Here is a 24,688-nt window from a genome sequence, read left to right as displayed (position 1 = left end):
ATTGCATCTTCGGCTCTCTGACATTTGCCTGTAGATAATCAGAGGATGTACTTGTTAAATCACATCAGACTTGCTCTTTGCTTGCTCACTTGACTCAAAACCTGAGGTGAATACTGATAAAAGCCATTTGAGTAGCGCAGTGATTGGAAAACTAAAAAAAAAGAAAAACTGCGATTCAAAGTGCACTTTCACTTGAAATCAGTTGATTTGAATCAGATGGATTTAAACATGGTTTTTTCCTTCCAGTGCCTTTGTTTCACGCTGCATGTCAGCGTTTATTATGATCACTTCCTGCTAAACTCTAAGACTAGAACGCCCAATTATTCTAACAAGGAAATAGTCTGAGGCACATGGCTGGGTTAACCACGGCAGGGCGAAAAAAGGCTCATTAATATCTTGTTATGGCGCATTTGTGGCCCAGAATACAAACTCTACAGCCCTCCACAGTTAGAGTGACCTTGACCTCTTTGGCAAAGAGAAACTGGAGGAACATGAATGATGTGATTAAATTAATAGAAACATCAAGTCTCGAAGTAGGAAAGAAAAGGAAAGCTGCTTTTGATGCTGCATTTTTGACAGATGTTAGTGAAATGACCACAAACAGTAATTCAAGTCAAATGGGTCAAAAGGCAACGATAGACCTGGATTTACAAAAGGATTGCGACATTGAAGAAGGAGGCGAATCAATCGTTATTGACAGAAATGTCAATATATCGTGCATGTGTGCAGATTCCATAAAAACAGCATGGATGGTAGCATTGTGTCGTTTTCCCTGATATTGAGCTCAAGAAGAAAAATCACAGAAAACGTTCTGGTGTAATATTGTAGAAATATTATGTAAGCCCATCTGTTTCAGGCTGGTTTCCTCATGTAGTGATGAAACAACACTCACTTCCTGCATGCAGGAATTGGACTCGTCCAGCAGGAGGCGCCTGACGCTCCCTCTCAGCTGTACCTGCCAGTCGCCCCACCTGTCCAACCTGCCCTGCGCTGACTCCACCTCCACCGCTGCCCCACCGCTCCCTGACAGAAGCCCCGCCTGCTGCAGCAGAACAACCTGGATACCCTCAACATGTCCTGTTCAAACAAGCCAGCTTTCTATTAACTCAGACAGGGAAGGGGAGTGAAGGGCAGAGAGCTGGCGACTGGCATTCATGTGTCAAAACATTTTGCAGCCATTTTCTGTCCTGAAGCCTGAGGAACTGAGGGGCAGGCTGGTTGTGGTGTGAGTCAGTGTCATCTTACATCCTGCAATCAGTCTTTGAGTGCGGGAGACGCGGCGGTAAACTGTGGGCTGGCAACACTGCATGGACAGAATATGGGGTCAGATGAGCCCTACAACTTTGTCTTCAAGGGTGAGTACACGTTCTGCTTACATGAGTCGATCCGCTGCTACATCCCTGAAGTCTTTAAAAGGTGCTCATTTGCTCCTTTGTCCTTCAAATTATACTTCCTTGTTTGTTATTAACTTGGCAGCTTCTAAAAACAGGAATGCGTGTGCGTGAATGCTGTAGATTATCAGCAATAAACAGTTCAGTGTAATGTACAGTACATAATAATACACATCTTAGACAACTGTACCATGAACCAATGTGTCTGTTTTAGCTGTTCAGTCAGCTGTTAAGGTAAATACTGTATGCAGGTGTAAGTCTCAAAGCACTTCAGGTGAGTTGCATTATTACAAAGTTTCATCAGCAGTTCAGCACATTGTCAGAGGGTAAGGAAGCAGTAAGTGTGTATACTGCAGGTGATTGCTGCAACCAGGATGTGTGTTCTAATTCCTGCTTATCTGCAGCACTGCATGCAGGACATTATAACAAAGAGTGTCCATTTCAAAGCAGCAGATCAGTGCTAAAACACAGAGTACCTCACTCAGTGGTGTTTCAGTAGCATGTGTGTCAGTGTATCTGCGCTGGACTAGAATTAAGCTCTGTTCTCTGAAAAGTTGCAAATTGCACCACTCGCTCTGCATCCTGCACTCAGCCTTGATGGTGCGGTAATCATTTCTCACGTGCAGCTGCTTGAGGTACCAGATGGCTCTTGACGGATGTAGGAGAGAAGTGAAAGTCAGGCAGAAAGGTTCAGGCACAGTCATTTGACAGTTGGGTACAATAATGGCGCGTTGATAAAAGGCACCGCGGGTGAATGGTACAGCCGAGGTAACATCAAATCCAAAACATCAAAGAGCGTCACTCACGAGTCCCGCTGCAAAGTGAGATGATCAGGTCGGTTTTATCCAGCTAACCTGAAATCACACGTAACAGACTCAGAGGGCTTTTGGGGGAAGCCCAGAGCCTGTTGGTTAAGGTACATATCACATAACGACAACACCCCTGGTCTGCTTCCACCTGAGGACCTTTGGTGCATTTCATACCCACCCCCCTCGTCCCACACGTCCTGTCCGTGTCTACACTGGAATCTGTAGGCAGAAATGCCCCAAAATAATATCTCAGTCGAATATCTTAGGCTCACCCCTAAAGAGCCTTTGAAGGAATATTTCAACATTAAATAAATATGTTTTTTTACTTTCTTGACATTCTTAAGTTTGAACAGTAAATATGAAGCCACAGCCAGCACAGTTAGCTTAGCTTAAAGTCGTGAAGCGGGGGGAAACAACTCGCCTGGCTCTAAAGCTCACCAATCAACACGTTACATCTCATTTGTTGTGGTTTTAGGGAGGGTTATGTGCAGTCTGGGCTGAGCAGGAAGCCTCCTGCAGTCTCAGCTTGTTGTCTATCAACCTCACTGCCACCTGTTTCCAGACTTTATGCTAAGCTAAGCTAACCGCCTGCTGGCTGTAGCGTTATATTCACCATACAGACATGTGGATGGTGTTGATACACTCATCTAACCCTCAGCAAGATAGAGAATAAGTGTATTTCCCAAAAAGGAGGAAACCTCAGGGGCCGCAGCACAGGAGGGATCTCTCCTCTCGCCAGTGAACTGTGAACGTGTTCTCTAACTGATTGTTATCGCGGACTAAACACACTCACTTCTGCAGTGGTCCTAAGCAGTGTGTGCTACAGTATCCTGACAGCACGAGCAGGTTCTCATTCCACCGACGATCCACAGATAGAAAGTAATCAGTAAAATCACAGCCTGTGGTTTGCGCGGAATGCGAGCCTGCATGCTCTTGACCCTCCACGCGCTGTGCGGGGACGCACTGCGGCGGGGAGTTTATTGTAAGCCAGCAGTCACTTTCTCAAAGCCGCTATCGCTACTGGACTTTTCATTTTGCCAAAATCTCTCGTACTAGTTCTTAAAATTAGATAGCAAGGTATTCAACTTACAGCCTAGTATTTGTTTTATTGTTGACTATTAAAAATGAATGAATGAGTAGCATGTGAGAATGAAACTCTGCTCTGTCAACGATACTGCTTAGTTATTTTTAAGGTTCCTGGATAATAATAATAAGAAGAATAATGATATTTCTTCGGTGTTTTACTGAGCAATAGAAAGCAGGTCATAAAATCATCAGGTTTTAAAAGCAAACAAATTTTAAAAAATAAGAAAAAAAACATTCAAATTCAAGTAAAATCATGAAAGGCTTTCTCTTCAAAGTGTTCTTTAAGGAGAGACTTAAAGGGGATCACTGCCTCAGCCGACCTGATTCCCTCAGGCGGATCGTTGCAGAGCCTCGGGGCCCTGATTGCTGTGTCCCCTTTAGTTTCATCCAGGTCTGCGGGACAGACAAGATCTCTGCCCGAGGATCTGCTGGTGTGTGCAGCACTAAGAGGTCAGAGGAATGTGGGGAGGGAGGCGGTGAAGAGCCTTAAAAGTAATCAGTAAAATCATAACATCTATTGTGAAACGAACAGGGAGCTGATGTGAAAACTGACCTAAAACAGCTGAATTCTGTCCAGTCTGGAGTCAGAGAGCAGAGCTTTGGTTCAGGCAAGTAAAAAGGCTGCTGCAGTGGTTAAGATGTGATGGAATGAAGGTGTGTAAAATGCTCTCTGTGTCTTTCAAAGTTAAAATATTTTTTACTGTAAGCAGTAGTAACAGTAGCTACATCTCAGTCCTGAAGGCCGCAATGTAATCGTCACTGCAACGCATCAGGTTCTTCCCAGCTTCCTCAGGATCAACAAACCAGGCCACCGCAGAGCTTCAAGGCCTCTTGTCCTGCATCACCATAGAGACCCGGGGTTTTGTTTGCACAAGAAGTTACTCAGTGGTGGAGGAGAAGAGGGGGAAACCGGCATTTTCACCTCATCCACTGGAAACACACCCAGCACGGCGAGCTGGCTGCAGAGTGAACAATTACCCAAAACAAGCCAAAGTAGAGCAGCTTGTAAAACATTCGCGACATGAGCTTAGACTTCAGGTTAAACATACTGTTAGTGAGAACTGGGGCCAAGTGTTTTGTGCTTTGACGGCGTACCTTTGTGGGAGACAGCAGGTGTTCAGCTCTTTAATCTGTGGCTCTTTGGCTGCTGAACAGTGAACAAGTGATTTTTAAACTAAAGTTCATTCTTTAGCCTTTAGCTTTAAATCGCATGCTCTTCATCAGCAGATGGAGTTTACGCATGTGAAGATACTCTTAATGTTCAAATTAGCTTCTTTTTTTTTTGGACATTTTAAGGACTTTGTGTCCATGCGTCCAGTCTTTATGCTAAGCTACGCTAACCAGCTGCAGACTGTAAGCTTCAGATTTAACATACAGACACGAGAGTCGTATCAATCTACTCCTCTAACTCTCAGCAAGAGAGCGAACACGCATATTTCCTTAAATGTCAAACTACTCTTTTAACTGCCAGCACACCTTAACCCTGCGCACGATGGCTGTGGAGGTGTCATAAGAACATGGATTATCTCCGTGTTGACAAGCTCGCACAGCAATAAGCTGTGACTGTGCCTCATCCAGTTGGGCAGAGATCTCAAAGCTACCGTTTTTTCACAGCCTGGTCATACTTTCCTATCTTTGCCAATTAAGCCAAGCCTTTTTTTTTCTCTCTGACTCAGCTGCAGACAACTGAAACCCAAACATTAGTCACTGAAATGTACAGAGGGGGTGTCTGTTATTTCTTCTCCTGTTTACCCAGTAGGTAGGTTCCTCTGACCAACATAAAAGGAAGTAGCAGCTTAACTTGTTCCACCTGATTTGGAATCACCTTATATTCTGCTTTAGCTCCACAAACAAAGGTTCACTTGTGAGAGGTTGCTAAGGGTGGCCTTCCTCTCTAGAAAATTTGACAAATATGGAAGAAAATACAGATTACCGTAAATTTGTCCGTCAGTTTTGTTAAAACTGGTCTCCTAAACATCAATCACACGCACCAACAGTGAGGTATGAGTGATTTCAGGTGGTTGTGCCGCACAGCAATGCTCTAAACCAATTTTGACAACATTAGAGAGAAATAAAGAAGTGAAAGAAAACTAAAAGTTAAGTCCTCTGCTTCTGCCACCGCAGCTCTGTTTCAGTCCTGCTTGCGCTCTGCTTCCTCTGCTTGTCACCCTCGCTCCTCATTGCCTCAATAGATAAATACAAAAACTATCTATGTGCATTCTGGGATAGCCTGCAGCCCACGCGAACCTCCGCTGTCTCCATCAATAATCTGATATATTCTGCTGTAGACCGACATCACACACTGCTCCTCAGTATTTTACTCAACATGTCCTCTCTTGGTATTATTTGCTCCACACGCTTGAGTTAAAACAATTAACTGATGAAGCATGAAGGCGTGGTGCTGTTCTCAACGGGCATCATATCTCTAATGTTGTAATTACCCCCAGACTAAGACAGCTAAGACTGAGGACAAGACAGACACACCTAGACTAAAGGCTTCAGTGAAGAAGGGCTGTAAAGGTTAGGTGGATGTCACAGGATCATTTTAGGCTCTGTCATTATGAGTTCTGTCTCCTTCATCCAAGAAATACTGGGTTTAGTTTTGCAACAACCAAATCCCATCCTCCCCCTTAATACCTGGCTTTACTGCGTTTTGTGCCCTCTGCAGTGGTTCTAATAGGAGAATCGGGTGTTGGAAAGAGCAACCTGCTGTCTCGCTTCACCAAAAACGAGTTCAGCCATGACAGTCGCACAACCATCGGGGTGGAGTTCAGCACGCGGACGGTGCAGCTCAATGGCTTCACCATCAAGGCCCAAATCTGGGACACGGCCGGGTTAGAGCGATACCGGGCCATCACTTCTGCGTAAGTGTCGCAACCCACCACAGCTTATGCAGAGCATTAGCATGTACATGTGTACTCATTCTCGCATACACACACCCACTGTAAAGAATGAAGGTTTCATTTTCTAGCACATCTGGGTATCTGCTTTTCAGCAGATTTTCAAGGTATTTCTGCAGTTATCTATATAAAGGTTTCAGTCTATGGGTGTGTATGGGCGTGTAAAGATCCAGAGAGTCCCTTATTTAAATTGCAACATGCACTGTGGTTGTATTATTTCATGGTCTTACGTCAGCAAAGAAACTGATCCATGCAACAGTGGACGTGTTAATCAGTGAGCTTTAGAAGTGCTCGTAGCTGGATTTCACCTTTAGACACAGCCTGGCTAGCTGTTTCCCCCTGTTTTTAGTCTTTGTGCTAAGCTAAGCTAAGCTAAGCTAAGCTAAACAGTCGCTAGCTGTAGCTTCATATTTATTGTATAGACTTAAGAGTATCATTGTTCTCATTTAACTCTCAGCACGAAAGCTAATAAGTGTCTTTTCAAAGATGTCAAACTTTTCCTCTTAGTAGCAAACACAATTTTAACAAGGAGATTAAGCCATCAGTGATAAATCTAACAATCTCTGGAGGCACAACAGCTCGTCAACGGGCTGTTCAAAATCTGTTCTGTTCAATCTGTACTCGTCACAACCTGCTGAAGCTTAGTAGCGTTTGCTGGACTAAAATAACACCTGCCCTCTCTGCGACAGAGGCCATCAGACCAGAGCAGCACTTATCCAAATGTTCTTTTGCATCAGGAGAACAGTAGACACACATGGACGAAGTTTGTTAAAATGTGGGAACTTTCTGATCTCAGTTAAGTCTCTTTGGGACACGGTGAGTTCTCCTCTCACAGTCTTTTACAAGACAACATTGTGTACATTGTTTCCTAACAATATATCAGCCTTGAGATAACTACGGTGTTTTTTTTTATTTCATTCTTTATTTCTTCATTCCTATTATGTAGTATAATAATGCAACACTGGGTAACTATGTGTAAAAGTCTCAGTTAGTGGAGACAGGGTGATGATTCGCATTGTGTCATTCCTTTGTGACTTCTAAACCCGCCTAATGCAGGTTTCAGCAACAGTTTTCTTCACGAGTCATTGATGAGTCCTGGTATAGCATAAATGTGCTGCATGCTGCGCTGGTAGATGCACTGTTTTGACAACTAACTGGTTTCAAACATCCACACTTTTTCTTAAACAGGCACACAGACAGTTAAGAGGTTTTTCTAAATCAACATTTCATGCTTGATGTCTTGCTCCATAGTTGTTGAGCAACCAGTGTGTCGGCATCTTAAGGTGGTGCTGTTATCAGCCAAAACACACGCAAGGACAGGCGCTGATCCTCAGTTTCCTCCCACATTACCTGAAAAACAACCAGCACAATCCCATCTCCAGGTAGTCGCCGACCGGCACACTTTGTTCCCAAAATCCAGCTGGTTAGAGCAGAGACCTTTGCTTGAACACATCAGCCCTCAGTGGGTCTCGGTTCTATCTGAGGGGGCTCCTGATTCAGTCCTTTTTAATTAAACTAGATGGATTAACAGTGTGGAAAGTGGTTTTAAAACAAAAGAACCATGTCAATTTTATTTTTAAGACATGGAGAAATCTGAGGATATGCTACACCGCTGGATTAGCCCTTTTCTGACAGCTTGGCTTTTTGAGTAATTACTTGCCGACTTATTCCAGTACGCAAATTCTCACTCCCATGGAATTTCTCATTTGTGCTCTAACAAGCAGCTAAAACCTATTAAAGTGGAATTAATTATGCTACTGGAGGAGGATAGCAGAAATGTAATTGTGAGGGAAGTACTGGTTGGTTCATGACTTCAGAGCAATCGTCACTTGTTAAATTTTTTTCAGCTGACAACAGGAGAAACTGCTTATTCGTAATGAGGGAGACACAATGCTTAAACCGTCCGTAATCTATATTTTTACAATAACAGTGGTCAAATGACTTTGTATTGTGAAAGGGGTTTCGGTTTTTTCAGCCAACAATTTTACTGTTTTGGTTCACTCAGCCATAGGAGCTAAAAATGTATGTAGCCTACGTACGCTAGCTGTTCAGCACCAACCAGCAGACAACGTTAGCATCGAGCTGTTGTGGATCATTCATCAGCTAAAGAGCCAGATATTTTCCTCAGGGGTTGGTGGAGACCAAACCAGAGCTAGAAATTCAGTAAATATTGGAATAAATTCATCAGTTGGCCGAAAATACAACTCCAAATGAAAGCTTGTTGCTCTCTAACAAATGTGTGAAAAGGTAACTGTTTGCTAACAAGTTCGTCGTATCAACTTGAAAGGTGATGATATGTAAATGTTATGTTTACAGCTTTTTTTTCTTCCAGGCCTGAAAAATTAAGCCAGGACTGCCAAAAACTGCAGCTCCCATAGACCCCCATATTAAAATACCCAACTTTACAGCAGAAATAAACATGTTTACAGCCTGGTACAAAAAATGGTTTTGGTCTTTATTGCTCATTTCCCCATTTATGACATCTGTACAGGGGTGAATTTTTACATAACTCGCTCATATAAATTATACCAAGGCTGAAAGTTATGCTTAATTATGAGCATGGCTGCTTTGAGTGACAGTGATAGGTTTCAGCAACCCGGCCCACCTCAGCTCCATCCCCCATTTTCCACCGTTAGTATATCATATTACCTTCATGTAACCATACAGCCAGCGCCACACTGACACCTAAATGTCTCTGCACAGGTATTACAGAGGTGCTGTGGGAGCCCTGCTGGTCTATGACATCTCCAAACACCACACTTACGAGAGCGTGGAGCGCTGGCTGAAGGAGCTGTACGACCACGCTGACCCCCACATTGTGGTCATGCTAGTGGGCAACAAGACTGACCTGGAGTCAGAGAGATCTGTGCCCACGGAGGAGGCTCAAGACTTTGCAGGTACAAAGCCAACAAGTGTTACCTCTATGCTGAAAATCAATGCACCGGATTTGTTTGTTGCTCATAATTGGTTAATGGAAATGAATTTTGTGATTTGGGGAATGCAGCCTTAAAGTGACACTGGCAAGAAAACTGTAAATAACCAACAAAATGACTAACATAAGTGTATTTATTTCATGTAGAAAAGAACAGCCTTTTGTTTCTGGAGACTTCTGCTCTGGAGTCGACTAACGTGGAGGCAGCGTTCAACAATGTCCTGGCAGGTAATTCGTTTTAATGCCTTTAACTTTTCTTTACTCTGCTAAAAGCTGTTACATAAATATGTTGTTCATGTCCTCACTGCAGAGATACAAAGAGAATCGTATTCTTCATAACACAGGAAGGTGGTCATAGTTTACGAACTGTGTGGGTGGCGTGGTTGACTGCGTTACAGCATCTTTCTGTGAGCACATGGGTTCCCTCCAGTTTTCTCCTTTGAATGTCTTTCCCTCCCCGTCTTTCCCCTTCAAAGACATATAAATGATGTGGGCTGGATACACACAGTTTCCCACAAAACTGTGGGATAAGGGATAAGGCTCCACCCTGACTGACCCTGAGTTTAACCTCCCATAGCCAGACCTCCATCCCCTCAGCTCATGGAGGTTTGGAGAAAGTCTAGGTCTGGAAAAGGTCGGGATAAATTGACCTTTGGTAGTCCCGAGGCAGCCGTGTGATTGACTGCTTCGGGAAGAAAACTCTCTGGCTGGTTTTGGGTCGGAAAAGAATAACGTCACCTTTTTTGTTTCATTTGAAGTGTTGCTGTAAGGCCTGTGCAGCATGACCAAAACCTCATATCCCGACACAGCTCATTTCATGTCCACATACTGATACAGAGCTTGATATCGCACATTAGCTGTAAATTCAATTGAATGTGCCAGAATAATAGTTTTCTGGTCAGCGTCAGACTTTTCATACCCAAACCACATCCATGCGAGGGAAGCAGCCCCTCTCTTTAGAATTAGCCTCTTCTGTGTCACGTTCACTCTTCTCCATGTTTGTTTGTGTTGCTTTCATGCACATGTTCTGATAAATGGTTAGATCTGCAACACAACGAAATAAATAAAAGCATTAAAATAAAATGATAGACTTTTTTGTCTCATGCTCATCATATTGTACAGCCCTGGCAGCTGACCTTAATAATCTATTTGTATGCATCGTGGTAGCCTTGAACGAGTGGCATATGCTATTTGCTTTTGTACCGTGGTACTTCTATTACTTGTTACTCTCAAAGCCTGAGATCACACCTGCTTCTTTCCATTCTGCCGTAATGTAAAAGTATAAAATGTATTAATCTTCTGCCACAGAGATTCAGAGGAAGGTGAGCAGTAAGGAAGTGGTTCGGGGCTCCATCAGTGCCGTGTCCTTGAACAGCTCCAAAGCAGAAAACAAAGAGGAGCAGAAGCCCTGCTGCAGGAACATCTGATCACAAGGTCCTTCAGGAGCCCGGGGGCGTCAGGGTGGGTGGCAGGTGAACTCCCCCCTCACCCACAACCCTGTGCTTAGAGCTCAGCGGGAGGCGGACGACACGGCAACCGTGGGTGCCAATATTACTGACTTAAGTGATGCCACTTTTAAAATGACTGATTCACAAGTTGTACGAGCTGCATGGTGGCATGATATATTCAAAAGATGATTCATGTACGTGAACAAGCGCAGTCAAAACTTGCATGCTCGGAACAGGCCGATCGCTTGGCCTCCGGCATTGCTGCTTGCAGCTTTCTCGAGAGACGCTCATCCAAACTACTTCACACCTGACGCAGCAGCACTTCCTCAGCAATACACACAGCGAGCGTGAAGTCGATTGGAAGAACGGTTGTCGAGAAAATCGAAGGACAGACACAGATTCCTGCCATTTTAGTTAGGCGAATGTAGCTGGAGAGCAACAGCAATCTTTCAACAGTCCCTGCTGACTAATGAGCAAAGGTCAAAATGAAACACTTAGCCGTGTTACCTGTAAGGTGCCGTATTTATAATGCATGCAGAGAATTGGAGTAACGTAGACGCATCATGGCATGTGTAATGTTTTACATGTATTTGACACATCAGCGAATAGTGTGTGTACAAACCGAGTCCTGCCGTCGCTGCTGCGCTTGAATCCAGCCGCTGATGTAGGATGAGTTTCATTTCTCTTGAGAAATAAATGATTTATGGAGACAGTTGACCTACTGCCTGTTTTTTTTATTTGTGTCCTATAAGAAACGATGGGTCTTTTTCAGAGATAATAAAATGAACGGTGGCTGGTGACGGTCAGTGCTCACTGGAAAACCTGAATAGAGTCATTATTAATGTTATGAGTAACACATGCGCTTCGCTTCTATGACAAGTTAAAATGACTGCAATGATAAAAGCCGAGAGAATTTTTATTAGATTCGATTAGAAATGTTAACCACTTCAGAAACGATTCAATTCAAGTGAAATGCTTGTTTTCTGTCACAGTAACACACTCACACACACACACACACACACACATGCACACACACAATAATAAACTGACAATTTCTGTGGTAAGCTCAACGCTCTGGAAAACTCTATTATTTTATGAGTTAAAGTCAAGTATTAAACCAGATATGGGCAAGATCTGTTTCTGGCATTTCTCGTACTGTTTCACATCAGATGCTTAGCTGCATGAGAGGCTCGTAACCTCAGAGGAACTCCATAATGAGGTCTGAAAACTCTGGACAGTGCAACCACAAAACATATGACGACATAGAAGAGATTTAGAGAAAGATCTGAGAAAAACCAGGAGTGAATTTTAGACGTTTAGGAGCATCTCCGTGTGACAGAATAGGTCAGGGGTGGACATCCTTTTCAAGCATTATATCTTCTTCCTCTGACTGTGCTGCGGAAAGTAACTGGCCCAATTAATGTTGGCTAAACGCAGCCAGAATGAACGCACAGGCCTTTTTAATGGGCTGGGGAGACATGATAAAAATGTTTTTCCTTCCTGCTGCAAATTTAATAACAGTTAAACCAAACCAGCTGTCATTTTATGGGAAATTAGTGGATTGCCTCGTAAAAAAAAAAAAAAAAAAAAAACAAGAGTCGAACCAGTGGCAGCCTTTTATCAAACGCCAGCTATCAGCCAGTCTGTGTTATCTATGTCTCCATGTCTAATATGATGAGGAAGTTCATCCCTGACCGCAACAACGTGCAAACTGTGCATAAAACCTGCAGTGAAATCTCATTTTGTTGATGTGTTTTAGCACTCATTAAAGGCTGAAAGCTGTTACAGGGACGGTGCCAAGCATTAAATTATAGAAAATACCAAAAACCTTCAATATACTCAACATAATACTGTTTCGACTATGTATTATTATTCACCTTTTATGCTATGATCAATTTAAAGCATAGGATTCTTTATCTAAATAATAAATATGGTACATTTTGTTTATATCTCATGCAATACATCCCACATTTTAGGATCTGTATCTTAGATTCATTAGCTGTAAAACAAGTTGGAGTGCACAGGGGTAGACCACCACCTCAAACCGTGGGTCAAGGAGAGCCTCAACCACCAACCAGCCACAGTATTGGGTTACAGTGAGTCCGACATGGTTGCCTGCATGACGTAGGCAGTCCTGCCTTCCTTTGTCTTCACTGTCTACAACCGCTTTATAGGCAGGTTAAGAAGGCCAGCTCTGTCCTGGGATGCCCCATCGACCCAGTCGACGACGACGGCTGAGCTATCATCCCTGATGGAGAACATGTCCCACCCCTCGCAGGGCAGCTCCTTCACTGACAGGCCGCTCCACCCGCGCTGTGTGAAGGAGAGATATGCCAGGTCTTTCCTTCCTGCTGCTGTCAGACTGCTCCAAGTCAACCACACACATCAAAACTGACAGAGCCACTCATGTGCATTATCAGTGTGCACTAAGCTGAGCAATATCAACGTTCCCTGTGTGTAATTATGTGATTTCAACATGTTTTACTTATTATATTGTTTAATTATTTATCATATCTTGCCTTACCTTTACATTATCCCCTTTGCTGCTGTAACACTGCAAATTTCACTGTGGGATTAATAAAGGATCTCTGCTTACACTTCCTTTTTAAATAATGCCTGGACTTTGTGTGCTTGTTTTTGTTTTGGTAGTGAAGCTAAAATATCTTTTCTCAGTAATACCGTGAACTTTAAAGATACTGCTGGTGGAGGAGGGGCGGACAATTCCAAAGACAGTGATGATATCTTATGCACCACTAACATGTTTTTTTATGTTTGGGAAGCATCAAATCCATACCAACAAATTCTCAGACCAAAAACTAAATTTCAGTGTATTCAATGGCACTGTTAGCATTCGGCTCCATACCCTGAAACTTAGCCACGAATGACAAAAATGAGTCAGGTTTGATGTCTGAAATGGACAGCTTTTTAAAATCAGTTCAGCTATATTCAGATTCATTTGCATGGGACAGATCTTTAGATGGACACGTATAATTTCAACTTGGTGAAATGTGAATTTTTATACACCACAGACTGTTTGCTCTCAGGAGGATCAGTATAAAGTATCAGGGATTGGTGTGATCATTAAAAAAGAAATATCACAACATGAGTCCCTGTGTCTCACCTGAGATCCACTGATCAGACCACACAGCGTGTAATTGGAGGAGAACTGCAGGTACTTTATGTACCTTGGACTGTGTAAACAGTACCTGCAGTTCACTGTGAATTAATTGCCTCCATGGAAAGAGGAGAAAGAGAAGAGGGCACATTAATAAACTCTTATTTGTTGACATTGGCGTTAATCCCGCCGTCCCACACACCCTAATGCTGCATGTATAAAGATTACTGAAATCCACAAAACTTTGCACATTTGATTAAAGAGGCACAACATGGAATTGACCATAAAACATTATTATTACACCAAGTAAGGAAAAATTGAAGGTTTGATGGCTGCCACTATTGTTTTCAGATTGTTTTCTCAATTAATTGCTGTATCTTTAAAATGTCAGAAATTGCCAGTTTTGATTTCCCCCTTCAAAGGTGTCGTCAACAACAGACCAAAATCCAAAGATACTCAACATTTGAGGAGGTGGGTCCAGCAAATATATTACTCCATTCCCAAAAATGGTCGCTGATTAATTTTCTGTCAGCTGACTTATCAATGAATTGATTGTTGGATTTAAATATGGATTTGTGAGGGATGTTGTTGTGGAAAAGGCAGGTTCACTCAGATGTAGAGCAGTCATGACAGCCTCTGATTAACCAAGCAGAATTAATGCATAAACTAATTTCCAACAGATTATAGCTTTTACTGGATTGTGCCACCACAAGGACAAATTTAAAATAAATTCTCATAAGTTAAGTTTATGTAAGCAAAGTCAAGCGGATAAGACATGGTAATGTATTTTTGCGTTATCAAACCGGGCCCTGGGCTGCAGTGACACGTGTTGCAGTGATACCTGCCGTACCTCTGTTTGCCAGCTGGGCTTTGCTGCTGCTGCTGACGAACCTGACGCCTGATATTACCTGTTGAAGCTCGGGGGCCGCAAACGTCATCGAGTTAACGACGAGCGATCAAATCGTGAACGACAGCCCGGCCGCACCAATCGCGTCAACGCTCGTGACAGGTGTCGCTCAGCCATTGACCATTAGGAGCGATCGGGGGGCGGGACGAAGCAACTGGCGTCACGTCGCAGCCTCGGTAATGGCAAGTGACAGAGGGTGAGGAAGACGAGGCGAAACTTTCTCAACTACTAGTTGCTGTTCGGATTGTTTATGCGCGATAACAACAGCGGCGTCGTGCTCTGCTTCTCTGACAGCCGCGCAGCGTCGTCTTCGTCTGGGTGAGAGCTGACCGCCTTCCGTGAGGGGCTGAAGTCGTGAACGGTGGTCCGTCGGTCTCGAAGCAGCTGAATACACCAGAAGTTTGTTCGACTTCGAGTGAATACGTAGAGTCGCCGACGAGGAGAAGCAATGACGAACAGAGAAGACGAGTATGACTACCTTTTCAAAGGTGAGTCGCTGTTTATCTTCTAGCTAGGTGGCTAATTTTCGACCCCGGGTCTACACCTGTGAGCAAGTGTCATTTGATGCCGAGGTGTTGACTCATCAACGGGCGACGCTTAACTTCATTTGTCAGACCGAAGCGTCCGCTGGAGACAGGAACACCTGCCGCCAGCCGTAACTTTGTCGTTTGTTGAGACACAACTTACGACACGGTGTTACAGCGCTGACAGCTCGAGGACTTTCCGTGTGTGGCGTTAGGTAGCATCTGCGGTGGAGTCATCATCTCGCAGGCCGATGATGCAATCGTCTTAGGATGCGATGTCGGGGGGTCATAAACTGTGGCAGATCAAATCAGCCTCCGTCCAGACTTCGGCAGACACTTTGAAATACTCGTTTTCCCACCTGAGGACTTACTGGAAACCACCCTGTGCACACAGGTTTTGACACCTCGGCACAACCATCTCTTCTGTTGCCAACAGCAGCCATTACTTCCTCCAATTAGTGCACCACCTTAACCCAGAAGATGAACAGCTGCCAGTATAACAAACAAAATATATAAACCTCATTTAGAGCTGTTCAGCTTACCTGCTGATCACATATTTTAATATGCATGTCTCACAATGTGGCACCTGCTATAAGAGATATGTGTCATTTAGGGGTAAAATAATTGTTCCTATGTGTTTTGTTTTGTTTTTTTTTTGTGGTACAAACTAGTTGTTCGTGGTACCTTTTCATAAGCGAAGGGGAAATGAAGTACTCATGGACTGTTCAAATATAGAACGCCAAACAAGCATGTGTTGTCAAACTGGAAATACCTGCATGAAGTGTGTGTGTGTGGCCACAAAGAAGCCCTGTCCCTGAGCTCAGAGGCGATGAGATTTGCTCCCTCAGTCGCTCTGGAGTAAAATAACATGAGATTTGGTGACCAAATAGCAGAGCTATCTGAATCGTGTGCAACCTTGCAAAGGACACTGATACGGTATCGGCTGCCGGTTTTCGGCTTAAACCGGGAAAGAGCTAACATCATTGTCTTGGCTGTCCTTTGTTCCTACAGCCTCCTTTTCTCCCTTTGCTGTCGGACAGCATGAGTCAACTTGGGTGAGCTCGTGGTGAGTCACGTAAACCTTTCCCTGCTGATGGAGGCATCAGCACAGGAAGTCATCCTGCCTGCTGAAGTCATACCTTTCGTTTTAGTGATGTGCTTCTCTCTCACACGAATACACCTCGTTTTGGCTTCAAAGCGCATTGCACTGGCTTCTCATGTCTAATGTTTTGGATCTCACGGACGCTCCTTGATGCCGTAAAGGCAGCACTGATGACAAAATAATGATCCAGCTCTTTTAGATTGCCAGCATTATACACTGCTTTAATTTCACATGGATGTAAATGACGACATTGGACATGTGACGGCGATCACGTTATTTAGTTTCATTCAGACAGTCACCGGCCGGGGTGCATCACCGCAAGCTGAGCTGCCTCGTATGATAGAGCGGCGTCATATCTTTTCAGCTGAAGAATGCAAACCCAACAATAGGCGAGCGAATGGGTGTGTATTGCAGGTATGATAATGCCTGTCTGATGGCAGAGGACCTGGAAATGGTTGCATAATGATTTTTGTCCTCCGCCCATGATCTTTTGTGTCGGGCGAAACGGAGAATGACAGGAGAATGACAGTGTTACGTTTTTGCCGCACAGGAGAGCCACGCTGTCGCCATGCGTGGTCTCCACAGTTTAGCCATATAAATAAGCCAGCTCTTAATGTGGGCTGGCTTCTGCCTGTGTGTCTGCTCAGTTTGCCTTCACAGTATTGCTTAAATGCACGTGTAGACACAGTTTTCGGTGTGTTAATGCCATTTCAACATTCCACAACAAGTTCCTATTTCCTAATAGCAGGGTGGTGTGCTGGGTTCCTTCTGACAGACTGACTCACTTGGTAATTGTGGAAGTAGTTTTCTGACAAACACCGCAGCGATGCCTGTTTAAGTACATTTTAGGAGAAGATCCAGTCGAGGAGGCGCGTTGTTAAAGCCTTTGTTTTTATCCTCATGATTACACACTGAGCATGAAAGGAAGAGCTCGCTCTAAAGTGTAAATGTAAGTCGTTTACTTCTCAGCCCATGTCTGTAAAAACTCCCGTGAAGTTCGAGTGTAAGTCGAAACAAGGCTTTTTACAAAGTGTAGCCATCGTTGGGGACGTTGGCAGGTTTGATGGCTTTTTCAGGCTTTGTTTGGAAAGTGTAAATTGGTGGCCCCGTTAACTAAAGCAGTTTGGAGGAACATCTAGATATAAGTGCATTTTGGGCTTGGCATGTGCAGAGTTTTGGCTGAGAATAGACTCAGTGCTCAGTGTTAATACCAGATGTCTAAACATTTATTTACAGTGAATTCTTAGCTTACATGCAGACTTTACTGCAGATAGAAATTGATTTGTAATCACTGACTTGGTCAAGACTGAAGTGCATTTGACAGGTAAAACCTGCAGCGAATAACCAGCCTCACCTGGATTAATGTGCTCAGTCTGCAGCTGTTTCCTGAAAAGTGCAGGTGGCTCTAATATGTTGTATACTCGGTGGGAGTCCCCTAAGTTTCTTCTTTACCTCGGCTGGGAGCCACGCGTGTACGTCACTGGCGAGGCAGGCTATCTAATTGAAATGAGAATCAAATTTAATTAAAAAAGTCAACCCATCGTGTGATGTGTAACTTCTCCGTTTAATGAACTGTTGAATTTGCCTTTCCAGCTGCAACCATAAAGTATGCAGTGCTGCTCAAACACAATTATTACAGTCTGTCCTCCATATGAATTAGATTGTGCTCTTCCCTTCAGTCAGAAATGGATTTTAAAAATTGAAAAGCCCTTTTGTTTGCAGGTGGAGTCTACAATACGGCGAATGACTCTGTTGCTGACGGTTGTTCCTCTGCTTTGTCTGAAATCCCCTGTTTTTCCTGTAGTGGTGCTGATTGGAGATTCAGGTGTAGGGAAGAGTAACCTGCTGTCCCGCTTCACCCGCAATGAGTTCAACCTGGAGAGCAAGAGCACCATCGGGGTGGAGTTTGCCACCCGCAGCATCCAGGTAGAAGGCAAGACGGTCAAGGCTCAGATCTGGGACACAGCCGGACAGGAGCGATACCGAGCCATCACTTCTGCGTGAGTACAGCGTACATGCAGACACACAAGTCCACCTGCGCAGGTTACAACAGGCATGCTGTTCCATTCCAGCCGGCCATCTTTGTCTTTGGTTGCATTATGAATGAGTGGGGTTGTCGTTTAAGGGACATAAACCTCCAACCAAGGGCCGTCCCCCATCCATGAATTAGAAGTTCTGCCTTATTATTCCTAAAAAAAAAGCTGGAAAGAGGTATTCATAAGTTATTAAGACTTCAGAGTGCACCTTTTTGCCTCCGGCAGGAAGTCTTTTATTAATCACAGCTTTCTCCTCATGTCTCCGTCATGTTCTCATCCCAACAGTTTTCACTCTTCACTCGTCTACCTGGATGTGGCAGCCTTGAGATGTGTCCCGGCTCCAGTGGCATCGAGAAAGACGTCTTTAATGAAAATATGATTTCTTGTTTTTCTCAGTTTTTGTTGTCGGTCGGACGTCCTTGCGCTTCAAAGCTGGCCGAGCCCGTGTGACGCACTCCCACAGAATCCTGAAATCAGCAGGCCGTGACAAGAAAAAAAAAACTCAACCCCAATCAATATTATGTCCGTCTCCTCTTTTGTCGTCCAGGTACTACCGTGGAGCGGTTGGAGCTCTCTTGGTTTATGACATTGCCAAACATCTGACGTATGAAAACGCTGAGCGCTGGCTGAAGGAGCTGCAGGACCACGCTGACAGCAACATAGTCATCATGCTAGTGGGCAACAAAAGCGATCTACGCCACCTGAGGGCAGTGCCCACAGATGAAGCCAAGGCTTTTGCAGGTATTGTCCCTGTGGTGGGATTATGTCTAGCCTGTATCAGCTAAGATTCTGCCTCATTAGATTATCGGCAGGTTAAAGATGTGATCATGAGTAATGCTTAGTTGCTTTAATTAGATCCTTCAGTGTGTTGTAATGTGTGTGTGTTGGCTGACAGTGAATTTCGTTTATTTTTCTACTCTGTGTCGCAAGTTTCCTTTCAGTTTAACTTGCACTGTTTATTTAAAACCGTCGCTCTCACTGGGAACACCCATGTTGGAGCTGTTTGCACTGTGATATCGTGAGTTATTTTACATAAACGTGTCCACCAAATGGGGCACGTCCTTGCCTTGAATGCGTTTGAGTGCATGTCGGAAAGCGCAGCGCTCGGTCCAGAAGACTTAATTTAAATGAATTAGACTTGCGTGTATCTGGGTCCTCTGGGTATTTCAAAGCTTTGTTTCAGAGCAGGTTTATTTCTCACATTCAGCCTTGCAGTTCACTTAAGTAGACTCTAAGTATAATTGCCAACCTTTTGACACTTATTATTTTAGAATAGTTGCACCACATGTTAACTCTTGACCTTGAGTTTTATTGGCCTGTGTCCAAAACAGTGTTGCACCTCTTCAGACTGGTAAACGGCTCTTGATAGGGCTGCCTGTGGGAAATGAGTCATGTTGATTCATTTTAGAGGAAATAAATAATTTTTTGTAGCTCGATAAATGCCATTTTTACTAGTCAGTACTTTCTGTTGGAACTGATTTGTTTTTCTCTACCACCTCATTTATGATGCCTAATTTACATAAAGACCATGTGGTGGACACGTCCATGCAAAGTATATTATAATGCCACGAGTGACGTTCTCCTCAAAGGACGCGACAGCGACAGTGGACCTGATGTCTCACATGTGGGACAATATCCCACCATGACAGTAACCATTAAGTATTTTATCCTAAATTTCCTTTTTGTTCAGTGGGAATGTACAGATTATGAAGATATGAAGCTGAAACAAGTAGTCGATTAACTAAAAATCAGTTGTCACGTTGGTTTATTTGATTGATCTGTTGATTTTAGGTTTCATCATTCAGGGCTGCAATTTACAGTTATTTTCATGATCAATTAATCTGCTGGTTATTTTCTCCATTTGTGTCTTTGTCTAGAAAAGCAGTAGAAAACACTGAAAAATGGCCGTCACGGTTTCCTACAGTCTCAGTTGATCATCAAATGTCACGTTTTGTCCAACCAGCAGTCTAAAAGCAAAACCCATTCAAGCAGTAACTTCAAGCTGTTACAGGCCTTTTGACGTGTCACAGTAGGTAAAGCAGAGGTGTAAATGATAAGGTTAATGTTGGCTGAATTCCATTTTGCTGCTTCAGTTTCGGGGGCCACGAAATGCTAAAATCCAGGAGAACTAATATGAGAGTTTGTTTAATTTTGCGTAGTTTTGCTCGACTTTTAAGCCTGAGAGGAGTTTGCTGGTGACAGTGAGAGAGATGCATTTGAGATAGAAACATTTTTTTGTCACAGCAGACGTTTCCATTGATGACATTACAGGAGAAGCACAGGCGTATAATTAACAAGACTATCAAAGGCAGCTCCAGGCTCCTGGCATTGTGCATCCTGGCTCACGAGCATGGCTTACTGGAGCACATGAATGGATCTAAGTCAGCGTTAATATTAACACCTGAGCTTTTCTTACCATGATAAGTCAGAAAAGGGGCTATTTTCTAGAGTAAACACTTAACATTTGATTAAAATGTAGACTATAATCATGCTTTAGTCTTTAAATATAGTACAGTAGTATAAGCTTTCTAAATGTGTATCCCAGCACACTGTATTCCTTTTATCATTGCATTTCATCAGATTGTTAATCTACATTACAGAGCAGGCCAGTCAGCTGCCACACAACCCTTTCAGTTTTCTATAATTACAAAGCAGTTCACAGTGAGCAGTCAAACAGGGAGCGGTTGAAATGGCTCCTTTTCTGGGGAGAACCCTGGAGTGAGTGCATTATGCAGAAGAAATCAATCCCAGAATGAGCGCAGTGTTAATGCCAGTACAGCACACCTCAGCCCGGAGTCGGTCTGAGAGTTCGAAACAGTGCAGGCCTTTAACGTACTGTGGCGTTGTGTGCATGTGTGTCTTACAGAGAAGCATGGCTTGTCTTTCCTGGAGACATCAGCATTAGACTCATCTAATGTGGAGCTGGCTTTCCATACTATTCTCACCGGTGAGTTTCACATTTTTTAGCGTGCATTTGATCCTGAAGGCCACTGATGTCTACAGCTCTCGAGCCATCTAATAATAGTGGTTTATACTGTACATTGATGTGTCTCTAAGTGTTACATTTCCATCCAGACTTCGATGGTTTACGTAACAACACCCATCATCTGCCACTAGATGGCAGCAAAATCCATCTTATCAGTCCTCCATGCCCATCACTGATGTGCAGGTCTGTGGCAAGAAAACCTCCTGAATCTTGTTTTTAAGGTCAGAAATAGGGGTGATTGGCACACTGAAAGACCACTCAGCCAATCAACCCTGAAGATGGTGAATCACCAGCACACCATAAAGAATTGGTCTGTTTGTGGGCACAAATCCACTTTGAACCGCTGCGCCGGATGCATCTGTTCAAGAAACAAATTCTGATCCTGGTTCACACCTATGATTTCTCAACTAAATGTCTGAGAGCAGCTTCCCCAGCAGGCATATAGCTGCGCTAACGAGTTCATGTGATGCTGGAGATTTGATAACATGGAGAAAAAAGCAGTTGTTGTGACTGAGTCAACCCCTGGAGTGCCTAAAGGGACAATCCAACAGTGAGTGGTGCTTCCGCTTCAATTGCTCCAGGGGCTATCAGTCTGCAAGTATGCGCCACTTGCTGTTTGTATTCTGCTTCTGCTCCGCGTTCAGTTCCCAGACGCCTCAGCTCGTGCCGTTGCGACCGTTCTGCCCAAGCCGCAGCTTTATCAGTAATTTGTAAATCATAAAAAAAAACTTCAAACCAGCAAGCCCAATTGAGCTAACACTGCTAATTGGCTCATTAAAGGAGGGGAAGAGAGGAAGTTGGCAGTGCATAAGCAGGCTGGTAAGAAGTCAGCTTTAGACCCAGCGGAGCAGGAAGACGTCACATGTAGGTATCAGCAGCGGACAGATCGTAGGTCAGAGAGGGTCATCCTGATGGATTATTGTTTGTATAGGCACAGCAGCCTGTGCTGTGTAGGGTCTGCTGTAATGAGTCGCAGTTTCACCACCTGACGTGTCACGTCACAGTCAGCCAGGACTCTTGTTTGGCTTTAAACCTTCTTGCTTCATAGGCAGTTTTTATTTCAGGACTGTTTTGTTCCACATCTGGCTGTAGTTTGGAGTTAAAGCGGCAGTGTGCCACAGTAAGTCGGGGGGGCGTTTGCACTAGTCCTGTCTCCTCCCTCAAGTTGATCAAATGACCTCCCCAATGACTTCTAAGACAAAGCTTAGACAAGTGGCTTTCAGGAACGTATTGAAGAAGCACATATGATGACAGATTAACTATATAACTATTGTATTTTCTGCTTACCAGTGTGAGCAAGCAGGGCCACATAAGCAAGACCCACAATGTATAATATTTATGTAGTTATTGTAATTTAAATGTAGAGTGTATTGCGTATTGTAGCATTGGGGAATGCCTAAAATGAGACTTGGTACAGCCACATGACACAGCGATGCCAGTTTAGGATGGAAAGAATCCTTCGCTGCTGCCAGGAGTCTGGATAGAACAGTTGTTGTTCAGTTTTGCCATGCTGTTTGTCCTTATCACAATATGTCCCACTGTTGGCTGGATTTATAGGCATCTACACGTAACTCATTCCCTTTCACCCTTCTCTCCATCACAGCCATCTACAACATCGTGTCACAGAGGCAGATGTCAGGGCGAAACGACTCAGACTTCTCACCAGCCTCCAACGTAGTGCCCATCACAGTTGAGCCCACCCAAAACTCAGCCAGTAAGGGTGTCTGCTGCCAGAACAACTGAGACCTTACCGCTGACCTCCTTCACCTCCAGGCAATTGGAGATACAGCCAGATAGACAGAGACAGACAGATGGACAGGGAAAATGGACAGAAAGATAGAAAGAACCATTTCACACAAAGACGCTTGGGTTTATTTGTCTATTGTCTGGTTAAGAAAACTTAATGCAATATGAAGAGGGGGGGCAGGGAAGGAGGGAGAGGAAAGAAGTTTAGATAAGCAGACGGGGGATGTGGTGAGGGAGGGTTAGGATGAATGGAAAGAAAACAGGTGAGATGCACTGCACCCCGTGCATTAAGCTTTGAAAGAGGCACATGATCAGAACTGATTCACAATCTAATGAAAAATTTAACACGTAAGGTCCCTTTTGTATCACATCACATTTTCTGTCTTTGCAAACGGTCTCCCTTTTGAAAGCTCTATTTTACAAGCCTGTAAATGCTTTCCCTCAGTTTCCCACCAGCAGGATATGGGGCAATAAAAATCCACATCCAAAATACTGAACTGCAAGCCCTCTGTCACCACTGTCACTCCCCTTTCCCTAAATGTATAATATTTAGAAAATAACGTCCCTTACAATATTTATTGAACACTAGATCAAGGTCTTGTTTGGCCAACGGGTTTCCCATTTAACACTAGCTGGCTTACATTTTCTCACTGATTGCTTCGCAGCAAAGGGAGCTCTCTTGCTTTTAGATGCTTTTGCCCACAATCGTATCTCTGTGTGAAGGCGCAACTATCCCTCAATAATGGAGGCGCAAGGGCTTCAAGTCATTTTTCCTAAATCCACATGCTGGAATTTGGTGGAAGTTGGTTCAAGTTGTGTTCCACCAGACCACTCGGAGCAATAACATCCCTCCCTGACAGTGACATGTAATTTCTTTTTGATTGCTTTTGATCTTCGTTTGGAAAGCTTTCCTGCTCTGTGCACACTTGGTAGAGATGAGTCATGCTCTTGTGAGCTTTGCACAGCGTTAACTCTAAGTGAGATGGGATAGCTGTATCGCTAGCGAACGGGTTAACTGCCTCACATGTCGGTGGGAGAGGAGTATTGGCTCTGCTGATAACTGTTTCACCCCTGCCCTGAACCTTTGGGTGTGCTGGAAGAGGATAGGGAATTGGTTTAAATGCATGGACAGCCCTGTGCTGCTGCTGCTGCTGCTGCTGCCGCCGCTGCCGCCTGCTAGCTGGGATAGATGGATGGATAATGTTTCAGGGGATGAGGTAGTGAGGGCACTCAGCCCTGCCCTGCTCCTGTGGTCTCTGATGTACCCGAGATGGCTTGTTTTACTGTAAGTGAAATCCTCCACTGCCTGCTCACCTACTCCTTTCTGTCTCTCTCTGCACTGTATGTAACTGGAACAGGACTCTGCCTTCTGGGATCTCCCCGAGGTCTGCCCTCACTCTCACTTGTCTTTATTTCCTGTGGCGGGGCGGGGGTTGTATTCAGGAGCCAGGATGGGGTTTGTTTGTATCTAATAGTTCAATAGATGAGGAATAGGAGAAAGGATGGTAGTGTAAGGAGGAGCTTAATTAAATCCAAAGGTTATGCACACAGATGATGTTTATCCTGCTGATGTGTTTCCACATCAACACCGACTTCTGTTGACTTCACAGTTCTTAAACCGGGTGGTGTAGGTTAGGGCTTTTTAACATTTATTCTGATATATGTATATTTGGACTGCATATGTATAAATAAATCTCATTTGTTAT

At 43.9% G+C, this 24,688-nt stretch overlaps 2 protein-coding genes across 2 annotated transcripts; both read left to right on the top strand.

Moving 5' to 3' along the window:
• The first annotated feature begins 1,060 nt into the window (after nt 1-1,060).
• rab25b (RAB25, member RAS oncogene family b) lies at nt 1,061-11,203 on the top strand. The gene is made up of 5 exons (XM_070966095.1): nt 1,061-1,355; nt 5,955-6,150; nt 8,890-9,083; nt 9,266-9,346; nt 10,427-11,203. Exons 1-5 carry the CDS (start codon nt 1,319-1,321, stop codon nt 10,543-10,545), a joined length of 627 nt encoding a protein of 208 aa, XP_070822196.1. The 5' UTR covers nt 1,061-1,318; the 3' UTR covers nt 10,546-11,203.
• A 3,516-nt stretch (nt 11,204-14,719) lies between these two features.
• Nucleotides 14,720-24,688, top strand: rab11al (RAB11a, member RAS oncogene family, like). The gene is made up of 5 exons (XM_070966676.1): nt 14,720-15,076; nt 18,019-18,214; nt 18,798-18,991; nt 21,117-21,197; nt 22,840-24,688. The coding sequence occupies exons 1-5, from the start codon at nt 15,037-15,039 to the stop codon at nt 22,977-22,979; spliced, it is 651 nt and encodes a 216-aa protein (XP_070822777.1). The 5' UTR covers nt 14,720-15,036; the 3' UTR covers nt 22,980-24,688.

Source organism: Chaetodon trifascialis, chromosome 7 (genome assembly GCF_039877785.1).
Source record: "Chaetodon trifascialis isolate fChaTrf1 chromosome 7, fChaTrf1.hap1, whole genome shotgun sequence".
NCBI lineage: Eukaryota > Metazoa > Chordata > Actinopteri > Chaetodontiformes > Chaetodontidae > Chaetodon > Chaetodon trifascialis.
This window is presented reverse-complemented; position numbering and strand designations above follow the sequence as displayed.

Excerpts from the sequence above, each read along its gene's own strand:
- rab25b (XM_070966095.1), top strand. The coding sequence starts at position 1,319 with ATGGGGTCAGATGAGCCCTACAACTTTGTCTTCAAGG. Across the intron at positions 1,356-5,954 it reads CTACAACTTTGTCTTCAAGG|TGGTTCTAATAGGAGAATCG; the intron begins GTGAGTACACGT and ends TGCCCTCTGCAG. Across the intron at positions 9,084-9,265 it reads GGAGGCTCAAGACTTTGCAG|AAAAGAACAGCCTTTTGTTT; the intron begins GTACAAAGCCAA and ends TATTTCATGTAG.
- rab11al (XM_070966676.1), top strand. The coding sequence starts at position 15,037 with ATGACGAACAGAGAAGACGAGTATGACTACCTTTTCAAAG. Across the intron at positions 18,215-18,797 it reads TACCGAGCCATCACTTCTGC|GTACTACCGTGGAGCGGTTG; the intron begins GTGAGTACAGCG and ends TTTGTCGTCCAG. Across the intron at positions 21,198-22,839 it reads TTTCCATACTATTCTCACCG|CCATCTACAACATCGTGTCA; the intron begins GTGAGTTTCACA and ends TCTCCATCACAG.